The sequence below is a fragment of the Chenopodium album genome, chromosome 8 (genome assembly GCF_948465745.1).
Source record: "Chenopodium album chromosome 8, dcCheAlbu1.1, whole genome shotgun sequence".
Classification (NCBI taxonomy): domain Eukaryota; kingdom Viridiplantae; phylum Streptophyta; class Magnoliopsida; order Caryophyllales; family Amaranthaceae; genus Chenopodium; species Chenopodium album.
In genome coordinates this window covers 77,194,920-77,217,114 of record NC_137841.1, presented here as the reverse complement: position 1 = coordinate 77,217,114, position 22,195 = coordinate 77,194,920, and the positions used below count along the sequence as shown (strand labels likewise).

At 35.1% G+C, this 22,195-nt stretch overlaps 1 protein-coding gene and 1 long non-coding RNA gene across 4 annotated transcripts; both read left to right on the top strand.

Annotated features, from left to right (window-relative positions):
* Positions 1–94: 94 nt before the first annotated feature.
* Positions 95–3,598, top strand: LOC145642508 (uncharacterized). Of its 3 annotated transcripts, XR_014115693.1 has the most exons (6): positions 95–417; positions 521–663; positions 1,280–1,394; positions 1,611–1,675; positions 2,164–2,201; positions 3,456–3,598. It is a non-coding gene; the product is annotated as an uncharacterized LOC145642508 (long non-coding RNA). The 3 variants fall into 3 exon arrangements; XR_014115692.1 differs by having other exon boundaries at positions 2,164–3,598; XR_014115691.1 differs by having other exon boundaries at positions 1,280–3,598.
* Positions 3,599–16,582: 12,984 nt separating this feature from the next.
* Positions 16,583–21,799, top strand: LOC145642507 (protein FLX-like 2). Its single transcript, XM_081693716.1, has 5 exons — positions 16,583–16,752; positions 18,168–18,734; positions 18,905–19,050; positions 19,151–19,245; positions 20,895–21,799. The coding sequence occupies exons 2-5, from the start codon at positions 18,175–18,177 to the stop codon at positions 21,393–21,395; spliced, it is 1,302 nt and encodes a 433-aa protein (XP_081549842.1). The 5' UTR covers positions 16,583–16,752; positions 18,168–18,174; the 3' UTR covers positions 21,396–21,799.
* The last annotated feature ends 396 nt before the right edge of the window (positions 21,800–22,195 follow it).

The window sequence follows — 22,195 nt, the reverse complement described above, 5'->3', positions numbered from 1 at the left end:
TATATATATTTAAATTGCCACCGGTTCAATCCGAACCGGTGGCATAAATGGTAAAGGCCACCGGTTTTGAACCGGTGGTTTTGTTAAAAAAAAAAACGCGCCTCATCTCTACTTCTCTCTTCTCGTACTCTCTCCTTTGTTTTCTCTCTCTTCTTGATTTCTCCGTCTCCTCTCTCTTCTCTCTGCTCAAACCCTCCTTTCTCTCTCTTCACTTGCCTCCTCTTGCTCCATCTACCGCCGCCCCATCTACCGCCACTCCACTCTTTCTTTCTTTCACTTCTCTCTTGGCACCACTACTGGGGAATTTAGGATTTGAGGATGACGGCGGTGGTGAATGTTGTCGCCACCATCGTAATTGACGGTCTTTTTATTTACCGGTGCCAGATCTTTGCAGATGTGGTGGAATTCTTCACGAAGGTATGTGCTCTTCGATTTGAGATCTAGGGTTTCTGATTTTTATTTACTTTTTTTGTGATTAATGATGAACAATTGAAATGAATTGGGCGTTTGATTGAATTAGTTGGGGTTATGTTGTGATGAGGTTGATGAATATGTTGTACTCTTCACGGCGCCAAGGTGATTATGGTGACGGTGGTCGCGATCCGCCAGCCCACTCCATCTCTCTATCTCTTCTTGAGTCCTCTGCTTAAATCCGAGAATAAGGTACTTGTATTTGTAATTTTTTCGATTGTTTTCGATTTTTTTTTTTGCTGAATTGTGTTTTTAGGGTTAGGATCTGGTTCAGATCGGGCTTCAATTTACTGAAATTCTGATTTTTTTTTTTTTTTTTTGGTTTGAATTGATTTGGAATTGATTAGGTTGTTGTGTTAACGTGTGACAGACATGTTTCGATTTTTTATGGCATTTTTCTGGGTGTTTTTGAGTGTTTAGTGGGTTTTTTGGGGGGTATTTACAGCTGATAATATGAATTTTGATTTTGATTTCGATTTCATTGAGTTATAAGGTTATATTTTGGATTTTGTGATGTGGTTGCTGTGTTTGGGTTTGAGTTTGTATGTGATGTTTGATTTTGAGTTCGATTTTGTCCCTCTTGTTAGCTAATAATAGTAAGTTACATGAATGGGATTAAATTGGAATCGGGAGTAAAGGGGATTATGGGTTTGATTGGGTTTTAGTTGCTAGATCTGATCCAGGAGGAGTTATGGTCTGTTATATTTTGAGATCAAAGATTGGGTTTGTGGATGTTGTTTAACTGTTTGTAGTTTAATCTTTGATGGGTTTTGATGCTTATATATTTTTGATTTCTGGGTGATTGTAGAAAACGGAGGGAAAGATGAAAGTGTGTCTCAACCGAGTTTCACTGAGTTCAAATTGGACGAGATAAGAGCTGCTGCTTCTGGGTTTTGTTATTAATTACTGTTCATATATTTAAGGTCTTATTCTTGTCCACACCATATACATAAAGGGTTCAAATGTTCAAATTGGTGTTAAGGTTATAAATTACTGCTCATGTTAATTTTATTTTAGATGGATTTTCGTAAAGGATTGAATTAGAATTAGATTTTGCTTTTTTTTTTTTTTAATTTTTTTTTTATTATTGTTATTATGATTGAGTATCTGTTAAATTATTGAATGATTGGTGTTTTAAGGTTGGAATTTGCAAGCTTCCATTTCATCCAATTAGTTTGGAGGTTATTGGAGGAGTTGGTGGAATGTAAGTTTTTATTTAACCTTTTAATGTAATTTCATTTTTAAATAAGTGATATCTGATATGATTTAGATTATTGTTGCTTTTTGTTTAGCTTTTGATTTGGTGCAACTGTGATCTTGTTTGTTGAAATTGTAATACTTTTGGTGTTTCGAATTGGAAGTGCTTGTTTGGTAACTATCATTTTTGTTTGTATTGTGATATTTGTAAGTGCATATTTTGTGAATTCTAAGTGCAGTTCTTTTATTATTGCCTGATCTGTTTTTCTATTTTTTTTTTTTTTTTTTTTGGTGATTTGTTTCATAAGTGTATATCTATGCTTCACCTATTGTGGAGATTGATTCCATAGTAATTAAAAATATCATAGTGTTTTTTTTATTCAATTAGTTGTTGAAGAGTTTAAGTAGAGAAAGAAAATAGATTCTATCACTAATCTTACATTTATTTGGTGCTATTCTTATTGGTCTCTTTTTCTGTATTTTTCTTCTTTGCAGGAAAAGTAATTTCCGAGGCGTGTGCTTAATAAGGACAGGTTTAGTTTCAATTTTGTTTCTTAATTTTTTTTTATTGTTAATTTGTGATTGCAATTTCTGATTGTTCTGGTGCATCTGTTGCTGCAACTGCTGCCTTACAAGGCTGCTGCTTCTGTGTTGCTGCTGTATCTGTGCTACCATGTTGCTGCTGCTTCTGTCTTGTGCTTGTAATGTATCAATGATTCTTTTCCAACAGCTTCTATAGAGTTTCTAATTTTGCTATGGCCATGTGATCAGATATTTCCTTGTTTATTGTGATTGAAGGTTGGTAGTATAATAATTATGTGCACAGTCAACACGTTATGCTGTATCGATGTCTCTGATCTCTCTGTCACATTCCTCTTTGCCTTGTCATACTAGGTAAAGACAAGGCAAAACATGGTTTTTATCTTCTAATAGGCATAATGGAAGTGAGTGACTCTAGGTTTCATGGTGTAGAACTTGTTATCACACATAATTTGTAGTTTTTTGAAGTTATCCAAAGTTGCTTTCTTTGGAGTTTGCCAAGGAAATAGCTAAATATATGGCCAAAAACATATTCGAATGCACATTGGTGACATATGAGTTGTAGCCTAAACCTCTTAACTTGACTGGAATGTTTTTTTGTAGGAGACATCTGAGAAAGAGAATGTTACTATTTAGAGATATTTAGATTATGCATATAGTAGTCTCTCCAAATATTTGAGAGTGTTTCTCAGTGTAAAGAATTCCAATTTGGTTTCATTTATCTTATGTTCTCTTGCTAAGATACATACAAGTATAAAAGAGGAAGGCATTATTAAGAAAAGGAGGCTTTTAGTGAAATTGGAGTTCCAGAGTGCCACATATCTTGTGGAACCTTTCTTATGTACCTACCTGTTTTGACATGGAAATATGTGTGAACAGTTCAACTTAAGGTGTGCTTGATCATATTAATGGGGAATTATTTATCTTGCTAACCCATGTTGCTTATTATTTCACAACTATCGAAATATATCTGTATGGTGGTATGACCATATGCTTTTAATACAAATGTAATGGTTTATATATGAAACATGGTCCAGCAGATGTTATGATGTGGACATTATTGTATTGATTAGTAGACATTTGTTGAAGGGTATTAGTTCTTGTTGCCATCACTGATTAGCTAATTTAAAGATTATTATCTTGGTCCCATCCCACATTATTTCTCAAGAATATTACAGGTTTAGTTTCAATTTTGTTTTTTATTCATTGTTAATTTCTAATTGCAATTTCTGATTGTTTTGGTGCAGCTACTGCCTCGTAAGGCTGCTGCTGCTGTATCTGTGTTGCAGATGCTTCTGTGCTGCCGTGTAACTTTGTATTTTATTTTATTTTTTGGACGAAAATTGTAATATTACAGCATCTTTTTTATAAAAATATGTAAGTTTATATATATATTAGTGTTTATACATCAATTTAAGTGAAAAAAATGCAAAAAAAAAAAAAAAAAAAATTTTTTTTTTTTTGCCATTAAAGGCACCGGTTTTGAGCAAGAACCGGTGCCAATAACCCTTACAAAAAAAAAAGCGGGAAAGGTTTTGCCACCGGTTAACCGGTGGCAATACTAGTTTTTGCCACCAGTTTTGAACCGGTGGCCTTGAGTCTGTTTATTGCCACCCCCCAAATGCCCACCGGTTCAAAACCGGTGGCATAGGGGGGTTTTGAACCGGTGGCCAAATGATATTTTCTACTAGTGTTTATGTTTCCAATCAACTCAAAATGATTAAAACATCAAAGTTTAACACAAAATAACATGAAATTTAGTGGTTTTTAAAGTTTCAATCACTTATCACAAATAAAGATTGAATCTTTAACACTTAGGAAGCCTCAAAAATAACACTTTCACACTAAAAAGCAATTAGTTTGCAATTATGTGAAAATAAATCAACCTTTAAGCATCAAATACTACCAAGTAAGTGTGCTTTAAGGGGACATAAAAATGCAGAAAATAATGCAAATAATCAACCATATAATCAAAAATTTATGCCATTAATTTCAAGGTTAGAAAAGACTTAAAATTTTTCGTCAAAAACGAAAAACCCCTCGAAAAAGGCATTTCTGGTCAGAATTTGGCTAAAATCACAGGTCCCTTGGGGAAAAAAACCTTTCCAGAACACGTTTTCCACCCAAAATTCACTAGTCTTGGGCAAAAATCTGGGTTATGGGCCAAACTCGACATTAAAAACGGGATTTAAATAAATAAAACCGAGCTACTAATCTAATTAGCAACTTAAACCATAAAATTAAGCCAAAATAAACCTTGAAAAACATGATTCTAAAAATAAACGAGCGGGGCTCCGATACCGCTGTTGGGGTTTAGTGAGTCCGACTCACCGCGGAAACAAACCCCGACCCGAGGAACCATTCGCAATAATTAAAATCATAAAGCATAAATAAATAATCACAAAGAAAAGATAACGAATCTTACCCTCGAAGCGAGCTTCGCCCAAAACCCGGGGCTCTTACTTGAAAGCTACGAGCACGTCAAGCGCCGCGCCTCCGACAGTATCCACCCACAAAAAGGCGAACACAACTTTAAGGTCCGCTACCTTGGGGTTAGCAAGGTCCGACCAAAACCCGAGTGTTATATGAGTTTAAGAGTTTTCCCAAAAATTATGGAATGCTCTTTTTAACTCCCACTCAAGCATTTCACTCCAAATGCCAAGGTTGGTATTTATAGAGGAAAGTATGAGTGGGAATTTCTATCCCATCAATGTGGGATCATGAAATTCCACAAATTAATTTAAAGCTAAATTAAATTAAAATTGTAAACTAATAATAAATCTACAAGTGGCATTACCATGTGAGATGGGTTGGTGAGGACCACATGGAGAGTAGGGGACCATACTTGCTCCCCACTCAATGTTCTCCTTGTGCCACATGTCCTCACCCACTTACTCCCATATTCCAAGCTTCCCCTTATTCACGGCCCTATGGCCCGAGCCCGGCCCGAGCCCAGCCCGCACTTGGCCCGAGCCAAGCCCGCACCAGCTGCTGCTATGGCGCGGCTGCTGCTGTGGCGCGGTGCGGCTGCTGCTGTGCCTAGCCGTGGCTGCCAGCACGGTGCGCTAGCTCGTCTTGCCCCTAGCATTCGGATGCTCGGGGCATACCGATGCTAGGGGTATTTTCGGGAATATGGTCGATTTATTATTATTTTGCGCGTCTCGTCTTTTATCATTTAGACTCGACTTCCGACGATCGGTTTCGACGCTCTAAGCTCGAATTACCGACGTCTAAATATTTAACACTCGGGCGACGAATTAATTTCTTCCGAATTAATTCGTCGAGTTGGTTCGTATATTTTGCTTGGGTGTGACCCGAAGGGTTCAGTCAAGATTAAGCTGTAATATTAATTATATTAATATTACTGATCGGAAGCGGCCTCCACCCAGGCATTTCGATCACTTGACCTTACTGAATATATTAGCTTTCTAATAATTCTGAACCCGCTATAAGAATAATACACTTGTTCGAAGGACACCATTCCTTTCACAAAAGAATCACACTCTCATCACACTCTCATCACACTCACAGCTATGAAATGTATAGAAAGCAGAAGGCAAGCAGAGAAGAGGTTGATAAACCATCTAATTCTCCAGCCAAACCACCAAAATCTCTAGCAAAACTCCCATCTACCTCTAATGTGAAAGCTCCTGCCAACTCTCCTGTCAAACCCCGTGTTCCCATTCCTTTGGACCAACAAACTAGTTCACTTGCTGACAGGATATTTGCTGATTCCAAATCACACTACACATCTGAGTCCTACCAATGCACTGACCGTGACTGTGAATTAGGCAGTGGCTGTGATGGGGAGCACAGTTACAACAATGAGACTTTGAGAATTAGATTTGGAATTGTCCCAACAGGAATGCCTCCTGCAGACTCTGACTATTGGCCTCATAATTGGTATAGAAGGCAATGCAGGAAGAAGGGTTTGCCAAGACCTTATGACAATGTTGACTCAGACTTCTCAGACTCCAATGATGATGATGGTGGTTGCTCCCCTTCTAAGCTTCCTGACAGGGTAAAGTCGTATCCCCTAATCAAAAATAATTACCAAAATCACTAACTAAGGTAGATAGGGAAGTAGGGTCGATCTCCACAGGGAAACAAGTCTTTTTACTCCTAATTGATTATTATAATCTAAATTATTTAAGTAACCAATATTTATAATTAACTATGAAACTAAACTACAAAGAATAGGAATAGGGAGAAAACAATATATGAAAGGATCTAGGGCATAGGTTCACCAATAAATAATACTCCAGGGTAAAACAGGTTAATCAATCATTGACATGGCATAAATAACATGATTAACAGGCTCTCGCAATTTATTAATCAACATAAATCTAACAGGCTCTCGCAATTTACTAGATCTAAGTTCTTATTGAAAATAGCCTTTAATATCAAATTAACATCTGCTCGATTCATCAATTTAATATTGCTATACTTTTACAAGCCGCAATTGTAAAACATTAAATCAATCCAATAAGAAATTATCATGCAATACCAACAATCAATAATAGTCAATCATCAATGCATCAATTAACCAGATTGTAAAGGGCTCACGCTACGTATTACAATCACACAATTAATTTACCGGTATTAAATCTCATCTCTCGAATCTTGACTTAACCATTTATAAATTAACTTGCCTATTGAAACTAGACCTAAACATCAATTCTCATCTCTCGATTCTTGAATCAATATTGTCAAACTCATGCATAAAAGATAGGCCTAATCTAGTCACAGAGCATTAAACCAATCAATAGGAAATTAATCTAGCATTGATAATCAACAACAATAATTTACCCCTTCATATTATTTATGGATCCCCCTAAACCCTAGAAATTAAACTACTCACACATATTAAAAACTAAACTAATCAAAGTAATAAAATAAATCATGGTGAAAGGAATAAAATAAATAAGATTAAAGGAAGAGAAATCGTTACCAAAATAATCTGAAATTAATCAAAGGAATAAGAACAAAGGTGGTCGCGTTCCTCCAATGCTCGTAGTTGCTTCATAAAAATCCCGGGAAAATGCTTCAAAGGTGCAATTCCCTGCAAAACTCAACCAAAACTACGAAAACACTAGAAAACACATATTAGTAATAAAAGTGGCCTGAAAGAGCCAAAAACACTACTAATAATGACCACGGGACGGGGGTAAAATACTATATAAAATAGACATATCACTTCCTATGTCCCAGAGAAAGGATTCTGATAATGAATCTCACAGCCAAGTCTCAGAATGCCTTGGTGTGAATGTGATGTGGTTTCTTTTGTTTTCTAAGATTGGGGATAATTGAATGTGATGGTTGGTTGTATTTAGAACATGAGGATTATCTTGTTGGTTTTGTTTTGGTTTTTTTGTTGTTGTTGATTATGATGATCTTTGGTAGTCTTGTTGATATGCTCTTTTGGGTTGGGTTTTAATTTTGTTGCCTATTATCATGATATGTTGGTTGGATATGCCTTGTTGGTTGCCTATGTTGGTTGGATATGCCTTGTTTGGATATGCCTTGTTGGTTGCCTAAAATTGTACTTGTATACTCATGTTGGTTTGATGTGTGGTTCTTTTGAGTACTTGTATACTCATGTTGATTTGATGTGTGGCTGTTTTGAGTACTTGTATACTCATGTTGGTTTGATGTGTGGCTGTCTTGAGTATATGCCTAAGATGAGGTCTGTGATGATATTTTGTTTGTGCATTTAGAAGGCATATAGGATCTTTTTCATGTCATTTAGACCACAAGGTACCATCTTCCTCAAGGAATTTATAAAGCATGATATAAGTTTTATTTGGCTGCTCAATTTGCCTATTATGATAAAAACTTTAAAATCTGAGACCTTTTGTCATAACATGTCCTTACACTTAGTGTGTTATGACCAATGGGATATATGTTTAGATGTTCAAATTATTGACCACTTCACAATTATCCCATTTGGTAATAACACATTATGTAAGTGAATGTGATTTGATAAGGTCAATGATGAATGATTGGAGTATGATGTTAGGAGGCATTTTATTTTTGCCATATAACATGTATTGTGTTTTGGTTTCTTGTTTGGTTAGATGAGATTGCTTGTGTGTCCTTTGTGTGAGCTTGTATTCCACAATATAAGTCTTCAATGATATGCACTACATGGCCTGAGACCTTGTGTATGTTGTAATTTAACTTATGATACTTATGTTGTTCAACAGGTGGGGTGTGTAAGTAGTTTAAACAATGGTATTTACCTATTTATACACTCCGTCTGTTGAAACAACATAAGGTGTTGGTTTTACTTGACAATGATGAGTCTTTTTTGTTGAGATGCCCAACTTTAAATGCCCTATCATTCTGCTGTCCTTAGAGAATAACTCAGACTACTCTTGAAATATTTTTTTTGCTGACTATAGATTGTGTGTGGATGTTTGGTTGGTGTGTCAATGATGCTTGGGGACAATCTGAGTTAACAATAAAAGAGTGCAATGACATTTTTAGAGCACTTTGTTTTCCAAAATAAAATGCATGTTTCATTCCATAATAAAGGATTTGATTACATATTTTAAGAGCACTTGGATATGCCTTGTTGGTTGCCTATGTTGGTTAGATATGCCTTGTTTGGATATGCCTTGATGGTTACCCAAAATTGTACTTGTATACTCATGTTGGTTTGATGTGTGGCTGTTTTGAGTACTTGTATACTCATGTTGGTTTGATGTGTGGATAATTTGAGAACTTGTATACTCATGTTGGTTTGATGTGTGGCTGTTTTGAGTACTTGTATACTCATGTTGGTTTGATGTGTGGCTGTTTTGAGTACGTATATAATGATATTGGTTTAATGTGTTGTTGTCTTGAGTATATGCCTAAGATGAGGTCTGTGATGATATTTTGTTTGTGCATTTAGAAGGCATATAGGATCTTGTTCATGTCATTTAGACCACAAGGTACCATCTTCCTCAAGGAATTTATAAAGCATGATATAAGTTTTATTTGGCTGCTCAATGTGCCTATTATGATAAAAACTTTAAAATCTGAGACCTTTTGTCATAACATGTCCTTATACTTAGTGTGTTATTACCAATGGGATATATGTTTAGATGTTCAAATTATTGACCACTTCACAATTATCCCATTAGGTAATAAGACATTATGTGAGTGAATGTGATTTGATAAGGTCAATGATGAATGATGGGAGTATGATGTTAGGAGGCCTTTTGTTTTTGCCATATAACATGTATTGTGTTTTGGTTTCTTGTTTGGTTAGATGAGATTGCTTGTGTGTCCTTTGTGTGAGCTTGTATTCCACAATATAAGTCTTCAATGAATATGCACTAAATGCCCTGAGACCTTGTGTATGTTGTAATTTAACTTATGATACTTATGTTGTTCAACACTTAGGGGTGTGTAAGTAGTTTATACAATGGTATTTACCTATTTATAAACTCCATCTGTTGAAACAACATAAGGTGTTGGTTTTATTTGACAATGATGAGTCTTTTTTTGTTGAGATGCCCAACTTTAAATGCCCTATCATTCTGCTGTCCTTAGAGAATAACTCAGACTACTCTTGAATTATTTTCTTTGCTGACTATGGATTGTGTGTGGATGTTTGGTTGGTGTGTCAATGATGCTTGGGGACAATCTGAGTTAACAATAAAAGAGTGCAATGACATTTTTAGAGCACTTTGTTTTCCAAAATAAAATGCATGTTTCATTCCATAATAAAGGATTTGATTACATATTTTAAGAGACCTAATGTCTTAAGCAAAAGATAAGAACAAAAAATAAAAATAAACATGCCAAATTTTTTTACACTTGACCCCTATTCACTACTCTGCATTGGCATTTGAAGTAGATGCCTCTTGATCATTGGCCATAACAAGCCTATATGCCTCTGTGTTTGGTCTTTCTTGTGTGTTGTGCTCTTCAATTGCTTGTGTGTTGTCAATGTTGACCTCTTCAGTGTCTTGCTCATCATCTGAGTCTGGCTTGTCCATGTACACTCTCTCCCATGCATCAATCACAGCCCACATAGGAGCTTCTATAGGATCTTGTAGTCTTCCCTCTCTTTCCAGCTTATCTTTGTTAACACGTGGAGGTTCAAATCTGTTAGAACCTTTACTTTTCAGAATTTGGTTCATTGTGTGGCACAAAGTTACCCACACCTTGAACAACCTATTAGGAGGTAGCTCACTAAATGCATCTTCAACAACCTTTATCGACTGGTCTGGTGTCTTAGCCATTTTCTTGTGTTGAAGTGATTGGATGCTTCTGAAAAAGCCCAAATCCAGAACATTCATGTCTGGACTGTTTGGTGGTTGCTGAGTTAATATAAAAGTGAACCCTGGCTGTTCACAATGTTCTTGCCAAACTGCATCATCTTGAGTAATATGTGCCTTTGCATTATCTTGCTGAATGTAGATTGTGTTGTGTTGACCTGTGTGAGGCCATTTTTCCATAATTGCTGGAATGACTTTTTCAATCAACATCCACCTTGAGACATCCCTGTTGATTGGATCAATTACCTTTGTGACCATTTCTCCCTTTTTCCTGTATTTTGAGGACCTAAGTGCTGGTTCCTTTTTTACAAATGGAAAAATGCCTATTTTCCCATCAAAAATTACTTCTTTTTCTGCATTGTACCAAGGTTTTGCAACTGCTCCTTGGAACATGAATTTTGGAATGAACTTGGCTGATTGCATTACTCTATGTGGACCTTTTTCTCCTTTTGCTAAATATGACCTATGTGTTTTTTTAGTCAGTGTAAACCATTTTTCATCAATATGTACTGTATTGTACATTGACTGGTACACTCTTTTTGTGCCTGGTGAATCTCCTACAATGCTGTTGAGTATGAATCTCAGCCTATCTAATCTGTTTGCTGGTGTAAGCTTTGGCTTTAATGCATTTGTGTGAGGTCTGACTTCTCCTCTCTCAATCAGTCTCTGGATTGTGCTTTTACCAACATTTAGCATTACTGCCAAGTCCCTTTGGCATGATCTGTTCCCCATTGCCACTGCCCTTATGGCATCATTTGGAATAGTTATTCTCTTTCTTCCACAATTGTGGAAGTCTGTTGACATGTTGTACTGTAACTGTGCATCCCTTTGTTCCTTCCCCTTTTTCCATATTCTGAGAATAGTTCTTGAGCACAGATTGAAATGATTGGCTTCCTGTTGAATGGATCCATATTTCAGGTTTCCATTTGTTGACCTTGTTAATAGCCATATCAAAATGTCTAACTTGGCCCCACTACTGAGCCTCCTCCTTGTTGGCTGATGATGACCTTCAGAGTTTTCTGGGTTGATTGGTGTTTGCTGATTGTTGTTGTTGCTTGCTGTGTCTTGGTGATCTGATGTTGCTTGCTGATTGCTATTGTTACCTGCTGTCTCTATATGGTTGCTTGCTGGTTTAGATGGATCTGTTGCATCAGGGGAAGGAGTTTGGTTTAAGTCAAACCCAATGTTGTCATGGTTATTTTCTGAGTCAATCCCATCATCGTAGGCAAAGTTGAGATCATAGTGAAACATTTCAGCATCATTAGCAGCATCATCTTCATCCATGTCATCATTCAAATTGAAGTCTGAAGCCATTTGGAGTTGGAGGCAATGATGTGATTTGGGTGTCTTTGAATGTGTTTTTTTTTTAAAGTGTCAATTTTCTGTTCTTGAATTGTTCTCTGTAAAATTCCCTCTCAAATGATTTGAAAATTTGAGAAGGAGTGGTTTTTATAAGGATTTTGGTTTTAACATTAGTCATGAATCCGTGTACTTTCATTCTATTGGATGATGTAATTTTTCAGCTAATTTGATTGGTTAAAAATCAATCACATGGATTACAAATGCATTGCTTTATTTTCATTGGTTGTGTAATAAAGACAAAAAAAAACCCAAAGGTTTCTCTTTGTAATCCGCCCCTTTTTAATGACAGCAACTTTCTCTCTCTACCTTTTGTTTTGCAAATGATTGGGTTTTAGTTCCCAAGTACTTCATTTATTTCTCCTTAATTCCCGTGATTTTCACCCAAAAGTGACTATCATTCGGGGACGGAGGGAGTACTAAATAGGAAAAGTTGTCAAAAATCACATTTTAACTTATTGTCATAAAACATCTTTTGTCGGTTTTCAATATTGACTTTCTATTTAAGACATTGACCGCCCATGTGCATGGCGTGTGTCTACTAAAAACACTCATTTTGTAGTAGATAAATAGTTTCATGGACATGCAACTATAATAAAATCAATAGCAATCGACATGATATAGGCAAAAAGCAATTTTCTTCAAAAACCTCCAACCATTGAAAAAGTATAGTAGTTTATTTGGGAGATGCTAGGAGTATATGTGGTATAGTCAGCAAAAAGTGAGGGTCTGTTCTCATTGACTGAACTCAGCTGAACTGAACTGAATTGAGCTGAACTGAACTGAACTGAAATGAATATTTTATAAGAGAAGGAAATTAGGAGTTGAACTTAACTGAACTGAACTGAACTGAATTGATCTGAACTGAACTGAATTTCAACGTAAGAGAATAGGCCCTGAATCAATTGTTTAAATAATTTGAAAATATTTGATTTTTTAAAAATGTGTCGTGAATTTAATATGAATGCATCAACTAAACAAGCACCAACATGATCTTTCTTAAGTTGCCTTAATTAGTTTATGTACCATCGAAAAAACTTATTCAATTTAATAAATAGCTAAAAACCAAACAAGTGGATTAAAAGGGAAAAAAAATCAACATGAGTAAAAAATGAAAGTTCAGTAATAACCAAGATCAACAATTTATAAATGTTTAATTCAATTATATAAATTAGACAAAGAGGCTACGCACACACTTGTGTATATCATACGATGTACTCCGTATTTTGTATATATAAGCTAATCCACATTGACTTGGTGTTCCACACATAAAATTCTTTTACTTTCTAAATAATTTTATTTTAATGTTTCAATATAATATTAATATTTTCACAAATTTTGAGTCTAAATATATTTAAAGACGGGAAGTAAAGTAACAAATGAATTTAAATTAATATATGATTTTTGGGTACAATCTCTGTATAACAGTTTATAATAAAATAAACTAAGTCCTATGATTTTGTTCCGCAGCTTGACGATGACACGTGTGCGACACCTGTAGGGTGACGTTTGATGGCGTCGACTTGAGTTTGATTGCAGGGTGACGTTGGTGATGTCAACTTGTATTCAAGGGTTTTGTTTGAATACACCCGAACGAGGGCTTATAAGCTTAATCCCGTTCAAATGTGTTTGAGTGCAGACAAGTCGGCATGAGTTTGATGTGCTTGTTGACTTATTTTAGAGAGAGTTCTGTTTGAGTTTTATGAGCTTTTGGGAATAATGATTTCCGAATCCCTTGAACTGATGGAGGATTATGTATTTATAGGAGATGGGAACCCCTTGAGTGGACTTAGTAGGTTTGGGCTTGGCGCCCTGACCCATTTTATGACTTAGAAGTCTTTTAACCTGGTCTATTTGATTTTTTTGTATAACCCGAATTGTATTTGATTCATTGGGATTATTTATCTGGGTGGGCCAAAAATAATTAAAATGGATCATTAATATGATTTAACCCAAATAAATTAATTTAATTTAATGTACGACTCACAAAGAACACCTTTAATATACTTCGTTCGGTTTTTGTCAAAAAAAAAAAAAAAAAAAAAATGTACGACACTCATTAAATTTCCGTGTCTACAATTAAATTAATGTGTTATGAGTTGTCTTCTATTGTTTTTAAATTTAAAATTAAAAGGTTACAACACATGCATTAATAACATACAGATATAGTAATCAAGCTAAAGTCTATAAATAGTGAGTAAAACCAATGTTATAAGCATAATACCAAGTAAATCTCAATTATGTGATTACAATAAACATAATACCAAGTAATATCTCAATAATGTGATTACAATAAACATAATACCAAGTAATATCTCAATAATGTGATCACAATCTTATCTTTCCATTCACATTAATGGTAATATCAATTATGTAATATTTGTTTATTACTGGATTTGAACATACTTTAACAATAAGTCTTATACAAATAAGACAGACTTTTATTAATTCTATTAAAAGCCCAGTATGAGGGCTGCTTTAATTAACATTTTATAATTCAACTTTAACCTATTTAAGGCTATTGTTTGATTTGTAATGAGTTTGACTATTTTTTAATGTGTATATTCTAATAGATACATGTTATAAAGGCTAAAATGATTAATTTAATACACTATGAGTGTTTTTTAAGATTAAAATTTATGTTAAAAAAATGATGACTTTTTATAGTATATAAGAATAACTTTAAACATTTTAGGGTGACTTTGACCTATCTTACAACAAGTTATTGACTGAAAGTCGAGCTTATTAAAAAATTTGTCATAATTTAAACCTTATAAAATGATTATTACATCTTAATTAATGATATTTAATCATGCATTCATAATTTCAAATCATGATAAAGTAAAATCTTTTCTTTTTTTACAAAACTAAAATCTTTTTTGTGTGAATATGATATTATATTATAATTTGTGATAATGTCTTAGCAATTTTGATTTATTTACCTTTTTATTTTTTAATTTGACAAGGTTGAAAGATTTATTAACTTGTTTTGAAAATAACGTAGCTAATAATATATCTTAGTGATATTTTTTCTCACATGTTAATCATAAAGACATAGGCCCAATTCACTTCACCTTATTTTAGCCGAACTGAAATTATTTTTACGTAATTGTAATTATTTTTGCTGAACTTTAATTATTTTTACTGACTAAAATTATTTTTTGCTGCATGAACTGAAACTATTTTTACAGATTTTACTTTTACTATATATCTTCTTTAAAGTTACTTAATTGAACTTATTTTACTGAATTGAAATTATATTTACTGAAATGAAAGTACTTTTACTTATTATTATTTTTTAAGGTGAAGTGAACGGGACCATAGTGTATATATATAAACAAAAGTTTTTTTTTTTGTTTGAAACAATATAAACAGAAGCTTAGGGATTCATAGAGTGAGTTTTTTTTTAACCAAAGCCAAGAATAAAAGTTGCTAGTAAAATTTGATAATCATGATATATATTTTATATTTTTTTCTATCATTCCTTTATTTACTACCATTTTTTTGTAATCAAATTTTATACAATATATCCCACCTACTCATTAACCACAAATCCTCAAATCCTAACCCCTTATATATTTCGCACACCAAAATAAATTTAAATAAAAATAAATAAAACCAAAAATATAATGTGTTTTCAAAGTGAGTGAGTAAGACAAAGCCAAACTTTGTAATATAAAACTAAATAAATTTACGAAACTAGAATAAAAATAAGGGTAATGATATATATAGCATTAAATATACTTCCTAAAATGGAACTAAGTTGGGAATTCATGACAGAATCACTCGCAAATCGGTGTGATTAATGTAAATTTATCATATATATATATATATATATATATATATATATATATATATATATATATATATATATATATATATATATATATATATATATATATATATATTTAAGGGTTATGTTTATCATTTTCCTAAAAATAATACCACCCCACTTTTCTCATTAGTAATTGACAAATTTTTTTTCAGGAGTTTATATTCTAAAAGGTTTTCAATTTTTTTGTTTTTGTGTGTCAATTTCAAGGTTTTTTTTTTTTCTATTTGTTTTGTGATCTAAATGATTTTCAATTTTTTTTGGGTTTTATGTGAGACAATTTTAAGGGGTTTTATTTTTATTATCTTTTTCCTTCTTTTTTCTTGTCTTAATTTCTAGGAGAAAAATAATAATATCCTTAAACTATTAACTAAATGTGTTTAACTGAAGTAAATGGCGATGACCATACATTCACGCGTAAATTATCTCACTTATATATTTTTAAAAAGTAAATAATTTTTATTAAAATTAAATTAGTTTAGTTGAAATGAAATTAGTTTAATTGAACTAAATTACACTTAGGGGTTCACTCTTGTATGGGAGCATCATGTGTCCCTTTAAGGTCCCTAAACTTTGGCTTATAATAGTTACATTAGCCATCTCACCCTATAAGTCCCTAAACTTTCATTTCTAATTTAATAAATGTCAACTCATTGGCTAAAGGTCCCTAAACTTTGCATTTAAAATCATAAAATTTATTGCCAAATATGCACCAAGGTCCCTAAATTATGCCTAGTCAGATAATTTGTATCTAAATAGTGAGTCATTGGTGGTTGAGGGACCATTTTGTCTCATTTGAAAGTTAAGGGACTAAAATGCTACAAATACCAAAGTTGAAGGACCGTATCTTGACTTAAGTCCAGCAATGTCATTATAAACCTGTATTTTCTCTAAATACGAGGTCGTGTACTGTATTATTTCGATCAAACGGTAGACATACAACGAAAGTCTTTGGAGCTTTTTACTTTAATGCTGCAACTTCCCTTCTTTCTCCTCCGAATTCTCCATTGCAGCGCGTAATCTGAATTCTCCATCTCATTCTCTGTTGAAGCTCGAACTAAGATTTCTCTCCTCCATTAGGTAAGATGTTTTGTTTTTTTTTTCTATTTTAAATCATGGATTCATTTCACAATCTAGGGTTTATCGCTGATTCAATTGTCTGTATAATCAATTTTAGGGCTCTTCTAAGGTGAATTTTTCAACTTTTGGTGTTAATTACTCTAGTTATGAAATATTATAATCGTCAATTTTGTTGCTGGAAATTTTCAATGTGCAGTTACGTTGATATTCTTATACGTGAAGAATTATGTGTGATTTGTTTAGCCTAATTTGATTGTTGAGTCAAATTCGGTTGCTAATGTGTTGCAGGATGTTGTTTATAATCATTTATTGTACGATGGAACTATGATTATGGACCTTTTCTCCCTCACCCAGGGCGGCCGCTCCTCCTGCAGTTTGCCCTGGCTCAGGGACGGGCCTGTGTAAATTTTTGCTTTTTTAACAAATCATATATGAGTAAGCATAATCTGTGAGAGATTCGAGTAGCTTTTGTGAGATTAGAGTAGGAGAAGGGAAGCAGGGGTGAGATTAGGAAAGCTAAGGGGGCTTTGGTTTAGTAATTTTAGCTATAGGAAACGGACTCAAATAAGTGTTTCCATATCTAGTTGTTTGGTATGAGTTAAAGATAACAACTACCGTTTCCAGTGGGTAACAAAATCACCCAATTTGTTACCCCTAGGCCTTGACAAAGTAATGGAAACAAAATTCGTTTTCTTAATCACAATCTACTCAAATTGTTTCCATTCCATTATGATACCGGACATATACGCTTTGTTTGGATAGCAAAGAAGGAAGGAAAAGAAGGGGAGGGAAAATGGAGGAAGGGAAGGGAAAAGAAAGGGAGGGGAAGGTGAGCTTCATTTTCCCTTCAAATCTCTCCAATTTTGGAGAGATTATGGTTATTATAGAGAGAGGGAAAATGGATCCCTCTCTCTCCTTCCCCTTCCTTCCCCCAATCTTTTACCCAAACAAGAGATTTTGTCCCCCTCCATTTCTCTTCTCTTCTTTTCCTTTCATTTCTTCCTATCCAAACAAAGTGATAGTAAAGGTAACGTTTATCATTACCCTTTCCCCGGTAAGGTGTTATACCAAACACCCCCTAAATATCAGGGGGCGCGTTAACCCAGGATGCCTTTTTATTTGAGCTAAATCCTGCAAATGTGGCAGTGTAAGCAGCTTGGGTGTTTTCCTAATCGAGTGAGAGGTATTGACCGGGGAAGGTAGAATTCAAAGCATATCTAGGAATATTAGTTTGCCTTTATTGTTTTGTATTTTGTGTCATATATTATGTTTCCTTCCCGTAATTTCATTTAGATGGAAAGGATTCATTATTGTGCTTCATGAGCCATGGGCATGCCATTTATTGGTAATACTGATTACCATTGATTAATCGATAGCCTAAATTTCTCATTCTCATGGCTTCTTTTCATTACCAGTGATTAAATGGGGAGTAAAGGGCGATTACCACCTCATCATATGAGGCATCCTCTTCATGGCCCTGGTTTGGTGCATCCGGAGCCATTTGGAGCCGGGATACGGCCTCCACATGGTGGGTTTCCTCATGGTGACATGTTGCCTCCACCGGAAATTTTGGAGCAGAAACTTGCTTCTCAACATGTTGAGATGGAGAGGTTGGCAACAGAGAACCAAAGGCTTGCTGCTACTCATGGATCATCGAGACAGCAGCTTGCTGCTGCACAACAGGAACTTCAGATGTTGGAAGCTCAAATTCGAGATTCAAAGCTAGAGAGAGAGCAACAGATGAGAGGTCTAATAGATAAAATTTCAAAGATGGAAGCCGAATTAAAGTCAGTGGACCGCCTTAAACTAGATCTACAGCAAGCAAGGACAGAGGCACAAAGTTTGGTTGAAGTGAGGCAAGAGCTTATGTCTAAAGTGCAGCAACTAAATATTGAGTTACAAAGGGCCCATGTAGATGTGCAGCAAATACCTTCTATGATGTCTGAACTCAGTCACCTTAGACAAGAATTTCATCAGTACAGGTAAATGTCTTTAACTTTCAATATTTGGTAATCTTAGTCTCCTATTTAATTGCAAAGTCTAATGACAGATGTGACCATGCTCCGTGAATTTGTTAGCTGTTAAAACTCCTCACATATTGTTGGCACAGTTTTGAATCTACACTGATATGCTTAGATGCTGAATTTGGCAGGGCCACATATGAACATGAAAAAAAGGTTTACCGTGACCATATTGAATCTCTTCATGCTATGGAAAAGGAGTACAGAAGCATGAATGATGAGGTGGCAAAACTTCGAGCTGAGTTGAATAATATTTCAAACAGTGATAAAAGATCAGGTAACTTATTTGTCGTGAAACATATCTGCTTTTAGGTTTGTGATTTCAACGGTTTTGGTAATTTCTGAATTGCATACTCATATCTCTATTGCGGACACAGCTTATGTTAGTGCTGCCGGATATGGGGACATTGATGCCTCTGCTCACAATCCTTCAGGACAGAGTTCCTATGAAGATGGTTATGGAACTCAGCAGGTACAAGTGTTTATAAATTTTCATGTACCAGCTACGTTTGGTCACCTTAAGACTCTTGCTATATGTTGTTACTGATTGTTATAATGGTATGCTTTATTTTGCATGCAAATTGACCTCAATCTGCAACCTGTAGTGCTGTACCATAATCTTGTAGTTTGACTGGCATATTTATCTACTTGATTTGAAGCAGCTGACTGTATCTACAGATCTACACTGGCATATCAGTTGCTTTTTGATTGAGTTGTGTGTAGAAGAATAGACTAGCATTAGCATAGCTTTATCCTTGATGAAAAATTTGGCCACTTTTTACTTGTAAAAACAGAGCACAGAAACCCTGTACTCAAGGGAGCAAAAATTTTCAACTTGCATAGTTTTAATCATACCGACTTACCATGACCAATGGAAACGTCCTCTTTGGAATGATAGGAAGAAGTAAGACTGTCAATGCCTGTTGACCTACATTGCTTAGTGGCATGGTATGATTTTCCTCTTAGACCCGTGACCTGTCAGCTTGTTGCTTTGATATGTTATCATGCTCCAAACACTCACATCCCCTCCCCTCTCTTTTAGAAATTATTCTTGAGGTCTTTTGCTTTTTTATTTTACCAACGGGGCCTGTTACAATATGTTCTTGTTTAAATATCTCACACCTTTCCTTTGTCTTGAAATTCTTCTGGAAACACAAGGTTTATTGGTTTGCACTTATAATTTGCTATCAATTTTTCCTTGGTGAATGTGTGGTGTTTGCTAGAAAAATATATTGTGTGGCAAAGTGGATAGGGGTTTTTCTTTATCATAGAAGCTAAGCATGTGGTTTCTGGGGTGCAAAGTGTGCGCTGTTGTTTGTTTCCCACTAGCTACAGGTTACAATAGTTTTAATAGTAGCTGAATATGAATATTTTTTCCTTGGCTTTGGCTCCCTTTTGATCCCCTAATCTGTCTCATGTGCTTTTGTGTGTTGCCTTCCTTGGGCCTTCCATTATGATTAAAAAGCTCTACCTTACAGTTATGAATGTCGTTTTTTCTCCTCTAGTATTATCTTTTTTGTCTTTTGTGCTGAATTAGCTTTCTGGCTTCTTTAGTTTTCAGTAATTATGACATTTTCTAATTTCTCCTGCCCTATTTAGTTGTTCTTTATGATTACCGTTTCTCCTTTTTTTTTTCCCTTGCTCTTATTTTGGGTATTACCATCTCCTTTCCATCCACGTCTATTTTCCTCTGTGTGCATTCTGTATAATTATATTTTATTTTATTTATTTTATTTTTTTATTTATTTTTTTTTGACGAAAAAAAAATGATAATAGTTTCTTTACTTGCTTGAGGGGGGGAAAGGCTGTATATCCTTGCTAATCCTGGCATGCTGTGTGCTTCATAGTCAGTAGTGCTGATATTATTGATCCTTCAGCTGGTTATTTCTGAAACCATATATGTGGCTATGGTCTGTTTATAATACGAGTTCTTTGTGTACTGCTTTAGTGCTTTACAATACATTCTCGATATGGTCAGGTTAGATAAAAATTTATTCTGTCCTGTTGTCGGAATTTATGCTGGTTTTTATGCTGAAATTTGAACTGCTGCTTACTTTCTATATAAATATTCTGTTTGTCTGTCCGAAAAGTTGAGGATATGTCTTCTGGTCTTGGCTACAGGTACATCACCAGTTTCCTGCCAGTGGTGCTGCTGCTACTGCATCTACACCTACACCTGCTGTTACAGGAGGCAGTGTGGTAGCCAGCGGTGGTGGTACACCAACTTATGCTGCACCTCAATCTGGGCCAGCCTCTGCAAGGGCGGGCTATGATGTATCGAGGGCCCCTAGTTATGAAGCACAAAGGCTTCCAATTCCAACCTATGACCTGCAAGGTGGTCAAGCCTACAACGCTCAGAGAGCATCAGGCTATGATGCATATAGAGGAGCTAATTATGACATGCAAAGGCCTCCTTATGACCCGCAAAGAGCTGCAGCTTATGAAATGCCTTGGGCAAATAACTATGATGCACATTCTAGGGGTGCAGTGGCTCCACTTCCTCCTCAGAGCCAAACACCCGTAAACAACATGCCTTATGGATCTGCTGCGCCACCACCTGTTGCTCGAGCAGCAGCGGGAAATGAAATGCAGCCTCGAGGTGGCAATACTGCTCGTAGGTAAGAGAATATCACCAGAAGGTTCTCTGAATTCAGCTGTCTAGATCATGCTTCGTTTCCTTTGAAGATTTGGCATTAGCTCTAAAGCATCTAGACATTAGTTGCTTTTGCATTCAAGTGGTTCAATGCTGATTTTTTGAGTGGAGAAGGAAGGATTAAAACATCCTAGAAGGTTGACAACACAAGGGAGCTTGATATATTGTGGGATTTTACTTTTGTAGATCACTGGATCTTTCTGTGGCAGTGGATCTTTATATGAGCATTTTTTGTTTGCCAAAATTGGGGTCAAGCCCTGCTGTTTCCTTTTGGCCTCATTGTGACCAATTGCGATTAATGTTTACTGCTCTTTGATCAATTTTGAATGAAATTTTTAGGAATTTAATATGTCATATAAAATTGGTTTTGATATGGGTGAAAGTGTGTTGGTAAATGTGGGTTTGGGAAAGAGAACATTATATTTATCCATGGCTCTAAAACTGTCCTAGAGACCTAGCAATGTAAAACCTTCCTTCAGACCATGAGTCCTGTTATGCCCATTTAATATTCTGCGTGTTTTGGAATCTGGATGAACAATGATGATTGGTACAAGTTATGGTAAGTGATACAATTTTGCAGCGATTATTCGGTGTATTACATGAGCTACTGATTTGCAAAGCAACACATCAAGCTTAAACAATTTTAGATTTAGGAAATGTAGGATTCCCTCCGTGTTTTTTTAAGTGTTAATCTTTCCAAATGCAGTCATGGTTTTTAAAGTGTTAAATTTACCCCCCCCCCCTTTTTTTTGGCAAAAAACTACCGTCT

Excerpts from the sequence above, each read along its gene's own strand:
- LOC145642507 (XM_081693716.1), top strand. The coding sequence starts at position 18,175 with ATGGGGAGTAAAGGGCGATTACCACCTCATCATATGAGGCATCCTCTT. Across the intron at positions 18,735-18,904 it reads CAAGAATTTCATCAGTACAG|GGCCACATATGAACATGAAA; the intron begins GTAAATGTCTTT and ends TGAATTTGGCAG. Across the intron at positions 19,246-20,894 it reads ATGGTTATGGAACTCAGCAG|GTACATCACCAGTTTCCTGC; the intron begins GTACAAGTGTTT and ends TCTTGGCTACAG.